At 33.7% G+C, this 13,180-nt stretch overlaps 1 protein-coding gene across 1 annotated transcript; it reads left to right on the forward strand.

Moving 5' to 3' along the window:
* Positions 1-969: 969 nt before the first annotated feature.
* LOC148625658 (uncharacterized) lies at positions 970-10,871 on the forward strand. Its single transcript, XM_088569332.1, has 13 exons — positions 970-1,080; positions 1,298-1,387; positions 2,499-2,558; positions 3,136-3,193; positions 3,393-3,643; positions 4,808-4,930; positions 5,374-5,622; positions 6,585-6,780; positions 7,576-7,740; positions 8,136-8,227; positions 9,114-9,253; positions 9,552-9,639; positions 10,722-10,871. Exons 1-13 carry the CDS (start codon positions 1,020-1,022, stop codon positions 10,799-10,801), a joined length of 1,653 nt encoding a protein of 550 aa, XP_088425458.1. The 5' UTR covers positions 970-1,019; the 3' UTR covers positions 10,802-10,871.
* The last annotated feature ends 2,309 nt before the right edge of the window (positions 10,872-13,180 follow it).

Consider the following 13,180-nt stretch of genomic DNA (forward strand, 5'->3'; position numbering starts at 1 on the left):
ACGTGAATAAACAGGATTGTACTCACTTGCAATGTGGTGTGTGCTGGTCAACGGAACATGATGTTAGCCCTTTCAGAGCATCTGATATCACTGACTCCTGTTGTCAAGTGCTTTAAGTTTGTTGTGTGCCCTCTTGTTTTTCTTATCTTACATATTTTACGTGTATTTTTTCTTTAATTTGTTGTCTACAATGTGTATGAGGACCGTCTACGTTTCCTGTTTTTACGTTTTGGTCATGTCTTTGGGTTCTAATATCAAATTACCCATCTGTTTCGATGCTTCCATATTTTTCTGCCGATATTTAGTTGAAGGAAGAAAATTTGGATGACGTGTAAATAGTAAACCCGGGTCAACAGAAAGCTTACTGCTCTTACCTTTATGAATCAGATATATATTTTCAAAAATAATTATGGTCTACAACTTTCATGAATTTTTCATATCATGAACATTTTTGTGCTTTATACGTGTCCATGATGCGATTGATGAAAAGTAATTGAATTCATTTAAAATGCCAAACCTATGGTGGTAATATGGAAGTGTCTTATTGAAGAAAATGACGTGAATGATTGTATTTGAACCTGTGCAATTTAACCTCTTTGATCATTGTATTAATCATTAAGTTTCTCCATCCAGTGGAAGTATGTGTACTAACAAAGTCTTTTTGATGATAATTTGTACAAAGAAAAATTTTACATATATAGTATATTGTAAGGTGTGAAAGCGCGATTATAATGTTTTTGGCTCTTTCAGTTTTACATTTGTCCATCCCACAAGTCCAACCGAAGCTGTGAAAAAGCAATATTATTGAATTATTAAACAAATTTCTCATAAATTTTAAATGCTTTTTAAAGTGACCTGATTTGATGAGTACATTTTAGGGGCGCTTGTTACGTGCAATAATCAAAATATAGGTGTAAATTAAATTTCATTTTTAAAACTGCAAAATCATATTTTCCGAATGACGTAACCGCAACAGTATAAAGAGACGTTTCGAGCAGTTCCGATTTAGTTTCGCTAAAATGGAACTCAGACTTTTGTTAGTGTTGATGTCTCTTGCCGTGACTTTAGGGAAACCTCAAGGTAAAACTTTCTATTTATTTTTTGAAACATTTTTTTTTCATCAATAAGAAGAATTCTAGGACATTTAAGTAGATTATATCTAAAATATAACAAATTTTCCAAATGCATCGTAATGGAAAACCAAAACGTATGAAATTTACGTAATTTTAAAACTCTATAGTGTTCTAGTCTTATGGCTCTGATACTATAATTTTATGAAATATTACTTACTTTTTAGAAACTTACCTACCAATTTCAAAAGATTTTGAAGCTGAACTTGAGGAGAACAGATTAATATCATGGCTGAGGAATAGGCTTACTGGTGAAGGTAAACAATTAAGTCATTTCCAGTTTCCATACAGTAACAGATTAACTTCTGCATTGTATATAGCCTCGTGCATGTCTGGGTGTCAAAAGAATAGGCCTGCAGCAGCGCTAAGCTTGTCGTAAAAGGCGACTAAATAATGCTTAGAACCTTAGCCGGGGGCTAGGGCCCTCTGCCCACAGAGCAATTGGGATGTGTGCCCCAGGTGGTGGAATGGGGTACCCCTGGTGAGTTACATGCTGGGGTTGTCAGGCTATAATACGGAAAACCTGACCGCAAACCATAGTGATGCACCGTGTTGGGAAAGATGCCACATTTCTCGCACGTTAAAAAACCCTACTGTGGTATTCTCAAGGAGTAGGAACCATAGGGCTCCGCCACAGAAGGCTAAATTGCCCGACCCTACCCACCTCTCCCTATTTCCAGTGGCAATCAAAATTTGTCGACCCCATTATCCATGTGTCCCATCCCATTTTCATTTCATCATCGTTTCATGTTCATTTTATCATCCCCTTCATGGTCATCGCCTGAATATAGCTGAAATTTTGCTGCTCGGGCGTTAAACCCCAACAAACAAACAAACACTGTATATACTTTTTCAGAAATTTTATTCTTATCTCCTTTATTTCTTTGTAGTTTATAGCATGAAGACTTCACCACGTAGCATTTATTTGAGCTTTGATCGAAATCTATATACTTTTTAATTCTTAAATCCGAGAACCGATTTCTTTTCCGTCTCGAAAAAAATATATACGTATACATTTTTTTTTACAAATTTACCAATAAAATTACTTGGAAATGTAAACGTCATATGCAGTACTATTGCAAAAGCAATATATCACGCACCGACATTGTAAACTGAAAATTATTATGTCGTTTTTGCACATGTATGCGCTTTTTAAAATATAATAGGACTTGCCTTTTAAACAAGTGATGAATCCACAAATTACTTTCAAATACTACATTTTTCAAGTTGATGTTTAATCATCGATGAAGTACTGACCACATACCCCCTTAATTTACTCCGAAATTCTCTGGGAATATTCACTTAAAGCGTAGATTATTACATGATCAATTAGCAGGCACAGATTAATAATTTTTCTTTTACTTTTAGATAGCCGAGACACGTGGACACCAGTACCAAAAGAAAAATTTCGCAGAAGTATACAACAGTGTAAGTTCACAAATATCCTTTAAAGTAATGCAAAATATAGTTTAGTTTCCTCTTCAATCACCCTTTCACACGTCGCTTCAATTTTTAATAACTCGAAATTCAATACAAATGAGAAAAAAACTCATGGCAACTTTCATAGATTTTGAATCTGCATGAAATAACAATCTATAACTGTAGGTACATGAAAGATACTAATGTAATAAACTTTCTCCTGGTTGCTATAGGATAATGTAATAAAATGAGCAAATATTTAGGTTATATTGATTTATTGCATTCGTTAATTTGCAAGACGGGGTCTTACCAGATTTGCTCAAAGCCTACAGTATGGATATTGCAAACTACTTGTATTACCAATCATAGTAGTTGTGGGTGCAGATATATTTGCAAAAGAAATTCGGACTATTATTGAGAATCTTTTCCTAAATTATGCTCAATATTTAACAATAATGGAATGTGCCGAATCATTGGAAAAGACCGGCATAGAGCGAAATACAACATCTAGAATAGAGCAACTGTAATTGGAAGTTCGACCCTGTTCAGCAGTTAACAACTTAAATATTTGATATATTTATTTCAGACACGAACTATGTGTGTGAAGGAACACAAAACTACAAAGTACAATGCTCTTGGGATACGTATGTATTGTTAGATCACCAGAGAAATTTTCATAATTTAATTTCACTGTTTTTTTAAGCTGTATTCAAGTAGAAGTACTAAAGAAACGATTTTACAAATATACTTATGATGTAATACCCCGATTATTATACTTGAATATCTGAAAAAAATATAATCTCATAGAAGTCAAAATTAGTTATCTGGTGTCTAATTATACAGGACTATACATCAGTTTACCTACATGAATGTCCTTGGAGGAAAGTGGGGTAGAGAGAGTCACGAGATATGTGGAACCAGTGATTCATTTGTTAATTGGTGCACACACGTCGTTGTGAGGAAGCTAAAGTCCGTTTGTGATGGACAGTTTAGCTGTAATATCAATGTTACGAATGGATTCTTTGGCAACATCGATCCTTGTCTTGGAAGTTCAAAGTACCTTAATTTCACATACGAGTGCATTCCGGCATCTGGTAGGCGTAAAATTAAAAAAAAGAAAGAAAAAAAGAGGACGTTTTCCCAATGGGTTGTTGGTCAGGGTTTAAAATCGGGAATGTCAATTTATAACTGAAACTATTTTCATTGTCAGATCCAAGTGGAGTTCTTGCGGTTCAGAATTTTTTTCTAAATCTGTGTAAAAAAGTGACAAGAAAAAAATAGTCTAAATCCGCGTCAGAGTTTTATTGATATCATCTAATGTAACTTAAAGATTTATCATTTTGTTTATATAAATCTTTATTTTTGAAAGACGTTATGCTGTTTTGCGAAATTATTCATGGTGCGTTCACACCATCAAATAATGGGCATCCAAATCGCATTTAATGCGCATTTTTGAATTCGCTTCTGGATACGTTTTCGATAATGCAAATTCAATAATTCGCATTTAATTCGCATTCACCTGCCGTGTGAACGGACGATTAGGCGAAATCGAATTCTTAAAATGAATCCAATGAGAATTTAACGTTTTAACGCGTGTGAACGCATATACAGCGAATTCAAATGCGCATTGATGCGAGTTCAAAATAGTGTGAACGCTATGGACGTTTTCAATGCGAAAGTGTAATAAATTGAACCAAGATTCTAGCGGAAATCAAAAGGATGTGACACAGTGACAAAGACCAGACATTGAAAACATTCAACAAAGAACATAAAACGTACAAAGCAACAAAAGTAAACTCCATTAAAAACTGGGAACATGGACCAGGTGCGCCGGTAGGATAAGCGTCCACTGCTTTTCTAGAAACACTCGCCAAGTTGACAATACGGAATGCAAAGTCACTCGTATAGTTTGTTCAATAGTCTTCCTTAACCGTCGATCTCTAAGTGTATGTCAAGATATGCGACTGGCATCACAGTGTCTGTAGTATTCTTTATCTCAAGTTCTTCGGGGTAGGTGAGATGTATAAAATCCACGAAACTAGGATTGTATAACTCGAATTAAATGCGAATTACGTGTGGGTGCAGCATCATAAACACGTTCTTATTCATAATTGTTCATTCAGCATATCTTTTTTTTTTAATTTTTTTTTTGTTTTACAATGTTAGGCAAATTATATCGACCAGTGGAACTGTTATTTTTTCGCCGCTTAGCTAGGCTACACTGTCATCAATAATGACTGATATACTAAATTTTGCAGAAACGTGTACTCAAAATGAATTCAAATGCTTATATAGTAAGAACTGTGTTCCGTTAGAACAAACATGTGATGGCGTTGCCAATAGTTGTGGAGCGAATGATAATAGTGATGAAATGTATTGTGGTTAGTATCAGATTTTTTAACAAATTAATGTTAATGCTTTTGATAGTTCGATTTACACAACAGACAAGTTAATTTGAAGATCACTGCCAAAAAAATTATTCGGTTATTCGTTTAGATGGATTTGACTTGCTATTTCGATATTTTTGGTTTTGAGTACTTTTGGGTTTAGATCTTCCTTTATATTTGTTCTAATGCTGCTGATGAGCAGTTACTCCTTGAAATACGCGTATTTGCAATAGTTATATATGATTGGAATTCTTTTTAATTTTCAATGAGTAAAACATGTTTTCTCTTTTACACTTTTATTTTTGTAAGACAATTAAATATATGTATATTTACTGCCAAAGACAACTGATGAAATATCCTTCTCTTAGACATTCAAAACAAATTTTATCTTTTTTTTTTTAATTGCTCAATTATTAGATAAAACGGGCTTCTTTCAGATAAAATAGAATTGAAAACAACAACAACCACAACCTCAACAACGACAACGACCACTCCTACAACGACAACCACATCAACGACCACACCGACCACACCCACAACGACAACCACATCAACCACAACAACGACAACCACACCAACCACACCAACCACAACAACGACCACACCCACATCAACGACTACAACACCAACGACTACGACAACCACGCCTACAACAACGACAACGACACCAACTGCTACTACTTCAGGTATTAAACACATTTTACTCATAAGCCTGAAAGATTTATGAAATTATTCATGACTCATCTTTACTTATGACCCGGAGCTAAAATTAACATGAAACGAGATTTTGGTAGTGGAAGTTTTTGAGCTTTCCGGTTAATTTCTTCACGTATACATAAAAAACTAAAACTTCAAGAAGTGAAGTAAAATGAGGCTAAATTCATTCTAGTGATCTGAACAAATTTCATGAGAAAAAGGCAAGTAACTTATTGACTACCAACATGTGTGACGACCTCATATTTATATTTACTAATTCGGACACGTTTTTCACATGTACATGACTTGTACATTTTCGATTCACTAAATAATATTTGATTTAATTCAACATTTCTACTGCATAAATAAACATGAAAGGTTTACACGCAAAACTTTCTTATACCTCTTGAACTCCTTGCTCCTTTTAAGCAAAAAAAAAATCTGATTATCAACCGTTCTCGCACCTTTAGTACCAGTCCACATAAAATTCAGACACTACCAATGGTAAAGTGATTCATGGTCAAGAAAAACCCACCAAACAAGCGATGCTTTTTTAGTCTACATATGCTATACTTTCACATAACAACAACCTTTTCTGTATTCAAATTTGCACTTTTGAGAAAATCATACATTTATCTCCCACTGAAAGCAACCAAATGAAGACAAATCAAGAACGATAACTCTTGCAAAGTGCAAATTTCATGTAGAATCTATATAATTTTTATCTCAAAAGCGCAACAACCAAATGAAAAACCAAGACTGGTTACATGATCAGTTACTGTTTATGAACAAGAAATAAAACTGATTTTTTTTTACATGCATGAATCACCTTCTGTCTGATTTTTAGAAAGACTGCTACTTAATTACAAACACTAAGCGACATATAGTATTGTGTACTTTGTAATTAATATTTCTTATAATAAAATATATTTAATATGATAATTCTTTGCAGCGCCTTTGGGTACCTGTGGTGTTTCTTACTTTTCTCCCGACCTGAGACCTGTCGTTACTAGAATAATTAACGGAACAGAAGCTAAACAAAACAGCTGGCCATGGCAAATACAGCTTCGACATAACAATGCACATCACTGTGGTGCGGCAGTAGTGAACACCAAATGGGTTATAACAGCTTCACATTGTTTTCAGCGGTGAGTTCTATGGCCTACCTCTAAAATATAAACAAGTACTATCTTTAAATAAAATATAGCCGACGCATATGCATGCTGTGTTAATACTAAAATCTGAATAAGATTTTATTTGGTGTACTGCTGGATCATTGTACTTTGTTTCAAATTTCAATTCTTTTATTGGTTCACCTATTCAAGTAAACTATTTCTAATTATTCAATATATGAAAGTGATCGAAAATATTCCGGACACCAGTGCCCCCAATGGGGCCTTGAATTTCACGACTGCAATCACATTTGTCAATGAAATTCGAGTTTGCAAGCTACATCGTTTAGGTTACCACAGTTAAGCATCATGGATGTCACGTGATGTCAATTCGAACGCAATACCGACTGGCTCAAAAAAAAAAACTTGGGCCACAAACGATCAATTTGTAGCTTTAATTTGTTAAAGTGCAATTGTCACATTGTCGTTCAGGCAAATATAATATTTAAATTAAAATCAAAGACTGAACTCTTCAAAGTTGGGGCCCTGATAATGTATATGACCTATATAGTCAATTGTAACACGTAATGTTCAATGTTTACCAATCATTTCATCTTTTAATGTAAACTTCCTGTTCTCATAGAAACAAACAACACACGTAGAACACGTCGGTATGATATTTAAAAGGTACATTTTGATCTCGTATGAAGCTAGAACTATGAAGCTATGACGGTAAACACGGGGTCAGATACCATGATAAAAATTAAATTCTTCCTGTTTAAAATAACTACTTTTTAGGAGAAATTAGAACCTTTAACTTGATTTTTTTAGAGATGAAGATATAAGCCATTATACTATTATTGCTGGGAGACACAATAAGGACGGAAGTGACGCAAACGAGCAAGAAAGAAAGTTAAGTAAGAAGTTTACCCACAAAACTGGTATACATATGCTTGATGGAGACATTACGCTGTTAAAACTGGATAAACCATTGAGGTTTGTTATTTTTAAGTTAAAATTATAATTTTATTAACCATATGTTGTACGTTAAGATCGCCATGGATCAAAGTTCAATGGTGGGCAAATCAATCGATCTTCCAAGTGCATACTTTTTGTAATATATAATCAACTTTTTAAACTTTCTGCTAAATTTATCATAATCTCCCACATATAATTGATTTGGTTAGTAATCAATATACCCTTTCGTGCTAATTTTCTTAGCAGACTAAGTTGAAACTGCCACACTCCCCCGTAAAAGCTCTCACAGTCTTTAACCAAAATTTTACGGAAAGTATTGCACCTTTCTCGCAGAATCAAGTGAGCCTACGTGGATAATAAGCACAAAAAAATGAATTTTTAGATATATAATAAACAATTGCTCCATTAATTAGGTATTCTAAGTATGTTGTTCCAATATGCCTTCCAACAAGTGAGACAAAAGAAGATGATCTATGTTATGCTACTGGTTGGGGAGAAACTTTGAGTAAGTTTGAGTATTAAAGATAGCGTGTAAGACTGACCTATTTTATCGCCACTATGTAAGTGAGATTAGCGACATCGTGTCTAATAAACTCTAAAAGGTCTAAACAGATTTTAAAATGTTTTATACATCCAATTTTTAATTATGTGTTATGTATCCACGATGGGTTCGCAAAACCATATGGATATATGGATCATAACACATTACGGCCGGATGATATTTTAAAAACACCTGTATTGTCTGACTATACTCTTCGTCCATTTTTCTTACTTTTTTACTGTGATGAACACAAGTCATTCCAGTCAGGACGCCAATACTGTGGAAATCCCCAAAAAGCTCTCTGCTCTGGAGCTCGCTATGACCTAGTACACTCTCCGTAAAAATACAAATGACCACCATTTATCTGTACTCACCGTTTACTCGTTCATGTAATTAGTTACTATATAACACTCAGAATGAAATTTGTAGGTTTTTAGACAAATAATGAAAGAAAAAGCTTTGATATTCAAGGGATTTACATAGTTTTCGCATATGTTCTTAGAAAAAAAATGGAAACATTTCATGGTGTTTTACGAAAAAAAATGCAAATATGAAGATCGTTATCTTTACTAATCACACTTATTTATTATTAATTGCGATTTCAAGATATCATTACTCAAATTCACAACTAAGTAAATCGTCTCAAGTAAATTCTTAGGTAAATACAGGTAAATACGCGCAAACTTAGCACCAATCGTCCGTGTAATAATGGCAAATTCAAAATCCTCCAAAATGTCGGTCGCCCATAGTGCCCTGAAATTATTATATTGAAAAGGAACAATTTAATCGTTAGACTGAAATAATTGAATAATAAATCATTATTTCAACGAATTTACTACTTCTTGTTTAGATACAGGGTTCGAAGACAAACTGAAGCAGGTACAACTTCCAATTGTAAATAGAACAATCTGTAACGCACAAATGCATGGATGGATTACTCAGAACATGATCTGTACCTGGGATACTACTGGAAATACAGACACATGTTCAGTATGTGAATTTAATATTTTATTTTCTTCTTTTTTGGAAATGGTGGCAAGAGTGAGGGATTGTTTATTATTTCTTTCATTATTATTATTTCAAATAATTTTGAAACTGTTCTTAGACATTTTAATTAAAATATCTTTTTATTTCTTAAAGGAAATTTCCTTCCCTACTAATTTCTTGCAATAGATTTACATTGTATTAGAACATTTCAGAACATATTTGTAGAATATAGCAAAACAATTATATTTACTGACATATTTAAATAGTACAGCAATTCATCATCATCATGATCCTGTTTCAGGGTGACAGCGGCGGTCCATTGGTGTGTAACAGACATAACAACTGGGAGCTCCATGGATTAGTCTCTTTTGGTGGACCCGAATGTGCCAGTAAGTGCTTTATCATGGTAACTGTATAGTTTTATCCAGCATTATCAAACTCCGAACAGCGTCTGACTTCCGAAACTCAGTCTAGACAGTGCAGCCGCCCATCCAAGAAAATTTGAGAACCTTGTAAAGTTGGGATTAGGTGAATAATTATCCGATTTTTTCAAACGTATATTGATTTGAATAATGTCCAAGAATTTCGAAAGTCCTGTCCGCAAGGGTTAGTAAGTCTGCCGCTGCGTCGAGCATTACATGTATATCTACCGAAAACTAGAATACAGTCGATCCGATAAATGCCACAAGTTGCTTGTTGTCGACTTTAAAGCTTTATTCCTGCTTTGAAAAAAATATGATAAAAAACATTTCACTGGTTTCGAGAGTTATGTCCCTTATCCTAGGTTTATCTCCTCAAGTTGACATATTTTACAGTACTATTGAATTTTAGGTTACAGACCGCCAATTGCATCATCAATTTGGAATACGCAAAAAAGTCCAATGCCAAGATATAAAGTAGTCCCTTTAGCATGCCATTTAAAAAAAAAGTTGACAATATTTTTAAATGAATGAACTTTTTTCAAGAAGGGAATTTTATTCTGATAATTTTGAGCCCAAAGATGCTGCCTCAAACTTAAATAAACTAATTTGGTGGAACTGTAAATAAAGATGGTCTAAATAAAGAATTTTTAGGATTCCCCGGGCTATTTTTAGGGTAGGTGAGTTCCGAGTGTCAGTGCTGCACTGCAAGGTAGTAAACCCCTTGTGAAATTTTGAGTGACATAGCAGTACATGTGTATGTTTCAGGTGATATATGGTTTTGGTTAGTTTAAACTTAAGCTAAACTACTGAGGATCCCCTGAAAATGAGCAAATTAACATAGAGTGATGGGAATCTGAATTAGTGGTTTGTAGCCTTTATTGCAGTCAGTACGAAACGAGAATTATTTCCCATTAAAATGACCTGTACATTGTATGTACTTATGTTCATAGTAAATGTGTACGTTTTTCAATTATCATGATTTATTTTTGTTGTTTTTAATCTACTAACAATATATCTTTTCATTTATACGTCTTTTTATATTATTTCAGCCGAAAAATACCCCGCAGTGTATGCCAATGTTTACCATTTTAAGCCTTGGATAAATGACATCATGAAGAACAACTCTTAAGGAAGTGTAACGTTGTAGATATTTTCAATGTTTAAATTTTATATACATGAATAAATATAGTTGCATCCATTTTTTCAATTTTCCATAATTAAGCAATTCTTTATTACCATCGACATCCATGTTATGATTTTATGTCGTAATAATGATGATATTGCCTGCTAGCTAGTTTGTTACAACTTAAAACTCATTTTGCAAAGCTGTCGATTCTGATAGAAGCAAGAAAGTTAAGTTTGCTTTTATCACCATTTTAAGATAATTTCAGTACTCAAGGGCGTTTCAGTATTTCTCATATATTGAAGATGCAATTTCATTAAGAATTGGCTATGATAAAAAGTTTTTCTATTGAAAAATAAGATAAATTTTCCATGCGCATATTGCATATTGCGCGGAGTGCAATAAACAAAATATGCACATGGAAAATTTGTTATTTTTCAATAGACAAAATTTTTATCATAGCCAATTCTTAAAAATTAATTTGAAAACATATTTTTTATCTTTTAACATGGGAAAAGTAGCTCTGAATTTAACTGAATAAGGGCGTGTCAATATTTTGTTATCCATTGAGATGTAACAAAATTATTTTAACCAATCAGATTACAGTATTTATCTCAAATTAATTTGCTATAGATTAGAGGACTTTTGTCTGATACAGATATTGTTTGTTCTTTTATAAAATTCTTTACACGTTTACCTTAACATTTCGAGTGCTTCCATGGTAATGTTCTTATTACCTGTCAAAGAATACATGGTTCAATTATTCTTTGACAGACATCTAATTAACCCAATATTATAGAAAACTCAACAGTTGTTTACTAAAATAAGTTTAATGATAAAAATTACTTAGAGTTATTTCTCAGCGCTGCCAAAAGTGTCACACAATATACAAGAAAAGGTTGATCTATACTTAATTCACACGATCGTTAAGAAAAATCAGACTTTATGCTTGTTTTTTCATGTAGATGGTTTGGTGTGTGATTGAACAATAACGTATATTTTGGTAGCAATTTACCCTTCCGATGCACATGAGTTCACTCCAGATTTATGTGGAGTTCGTGTTAGCTTTTTTGTCAGATGTTTTGTTCTTTGTGCGGTTTATTTTGGTGGTCCCAATGTTGTTTTTCCAGGGCTATCCCGATATTGTCTTGTCTAGGACTTTCCTATCGTTTGCACCATATTTTGCTTCAAATCTAGACCTTAACTTTTACAAAGATGAAGCAGGACGGTTGATTAGAAAATTTATGAAAAACGCGAACATTTTTTTAGTTGTAGGAAATCCTTTCGTCGTGGCAATGTTTCAACATGTCACGCATTTTAATGTAAAGCTGTTACTCTGGTGCAAGTGAATTTCTCAGTAAAGCGATGATACTGTCAAATTAACAAGCTTCTTTGACTGGGATATATATGTTCAATCTCTGCTGCCATCAAATTACAGAAGTTTTGTATTAAATGATCCACATGAAGTTTCTACCTCATAGATGAGACAAGATTTTATGTGTTGCCGGATTTACAGCTCATAGAACTTGAAACCTACTGGATTTGCGACAGTTGTCACTGGTAGAGTAGGACATACTAACCCTTCCGTAGTACATTGTTGGTCGTAGAAGTGTGTAAGTTTTTATGCGCTTCTTTTTTTCTTACCTTCAGTTTTTACATGTAATTGTATTTTATATTTTTGTCTACATTGAGTATATGACGATAGACTTTGTTCTCTGCATGTGTTTCACGTTTTGGCCACGTTTTTGAATACTGATGCCTCTAAATTGTTCTTCAGTTTTGATACTTCGGTATTTTCGTTCTGTAGTACTACTTCTTCATTACATATAGCTCATTTAGTTGTTTTCATATTAAACTACCCCCCCCCCCCCTTTACCACATTCCTCTCGCTTCTTATGCCGCTGTTTATGTGTACAAATTCTGACTGTTTAAAAAATAGAACCATGTCAATTCAAAGTCTATATATTGTGCAAAAATACCCATTACCATTCTCTTAGAATATCCCATACGCAGATTTGAGGGGAAAAATTACAAAGCAGTGTCAATATCAGAAATCATTCTGTAACAACGTTCTAAAGAGGAGACCTTTCAGCTTCGAATGTCAAAATATTTAACAAATGTACTTGTATATGAATATGAGGATGCATCTGGTCCATGCATGCCCCCAGTTGTTAGGGGAGTCCGAGTGGCTTATTCACTTTTGTTACTTTATATTTATTATCCTGGTTGTTTTATGTTCTTTGTTGTATGTGTTTGTTTTCCATGTCTGGTCGTAATCCCTGTGTTACATTCTTTTCCATGGAATCTTGGTTCTCTTGATTACTCTTGGACAAAACTGACCGTAGGCACACACAAACCACGCCTCAATATCATATAAAATACTAG

Source organism: Perna viridis, chromosome 2 (genome assembly GCF_037379345.1).
Source record: "Perna viridis isolate PV_CMFRI_1.1 ecotype Kerala chromosome 2, ASM3737934v1, whole genome shotgun sequence".
Taxonomy (NCBI): domain Eukaryota; kingdom Metazoa; phylum Mollusca; class Bivalvia; order Mytilida; family Mytilidae; genus Perna; species Perna viridis.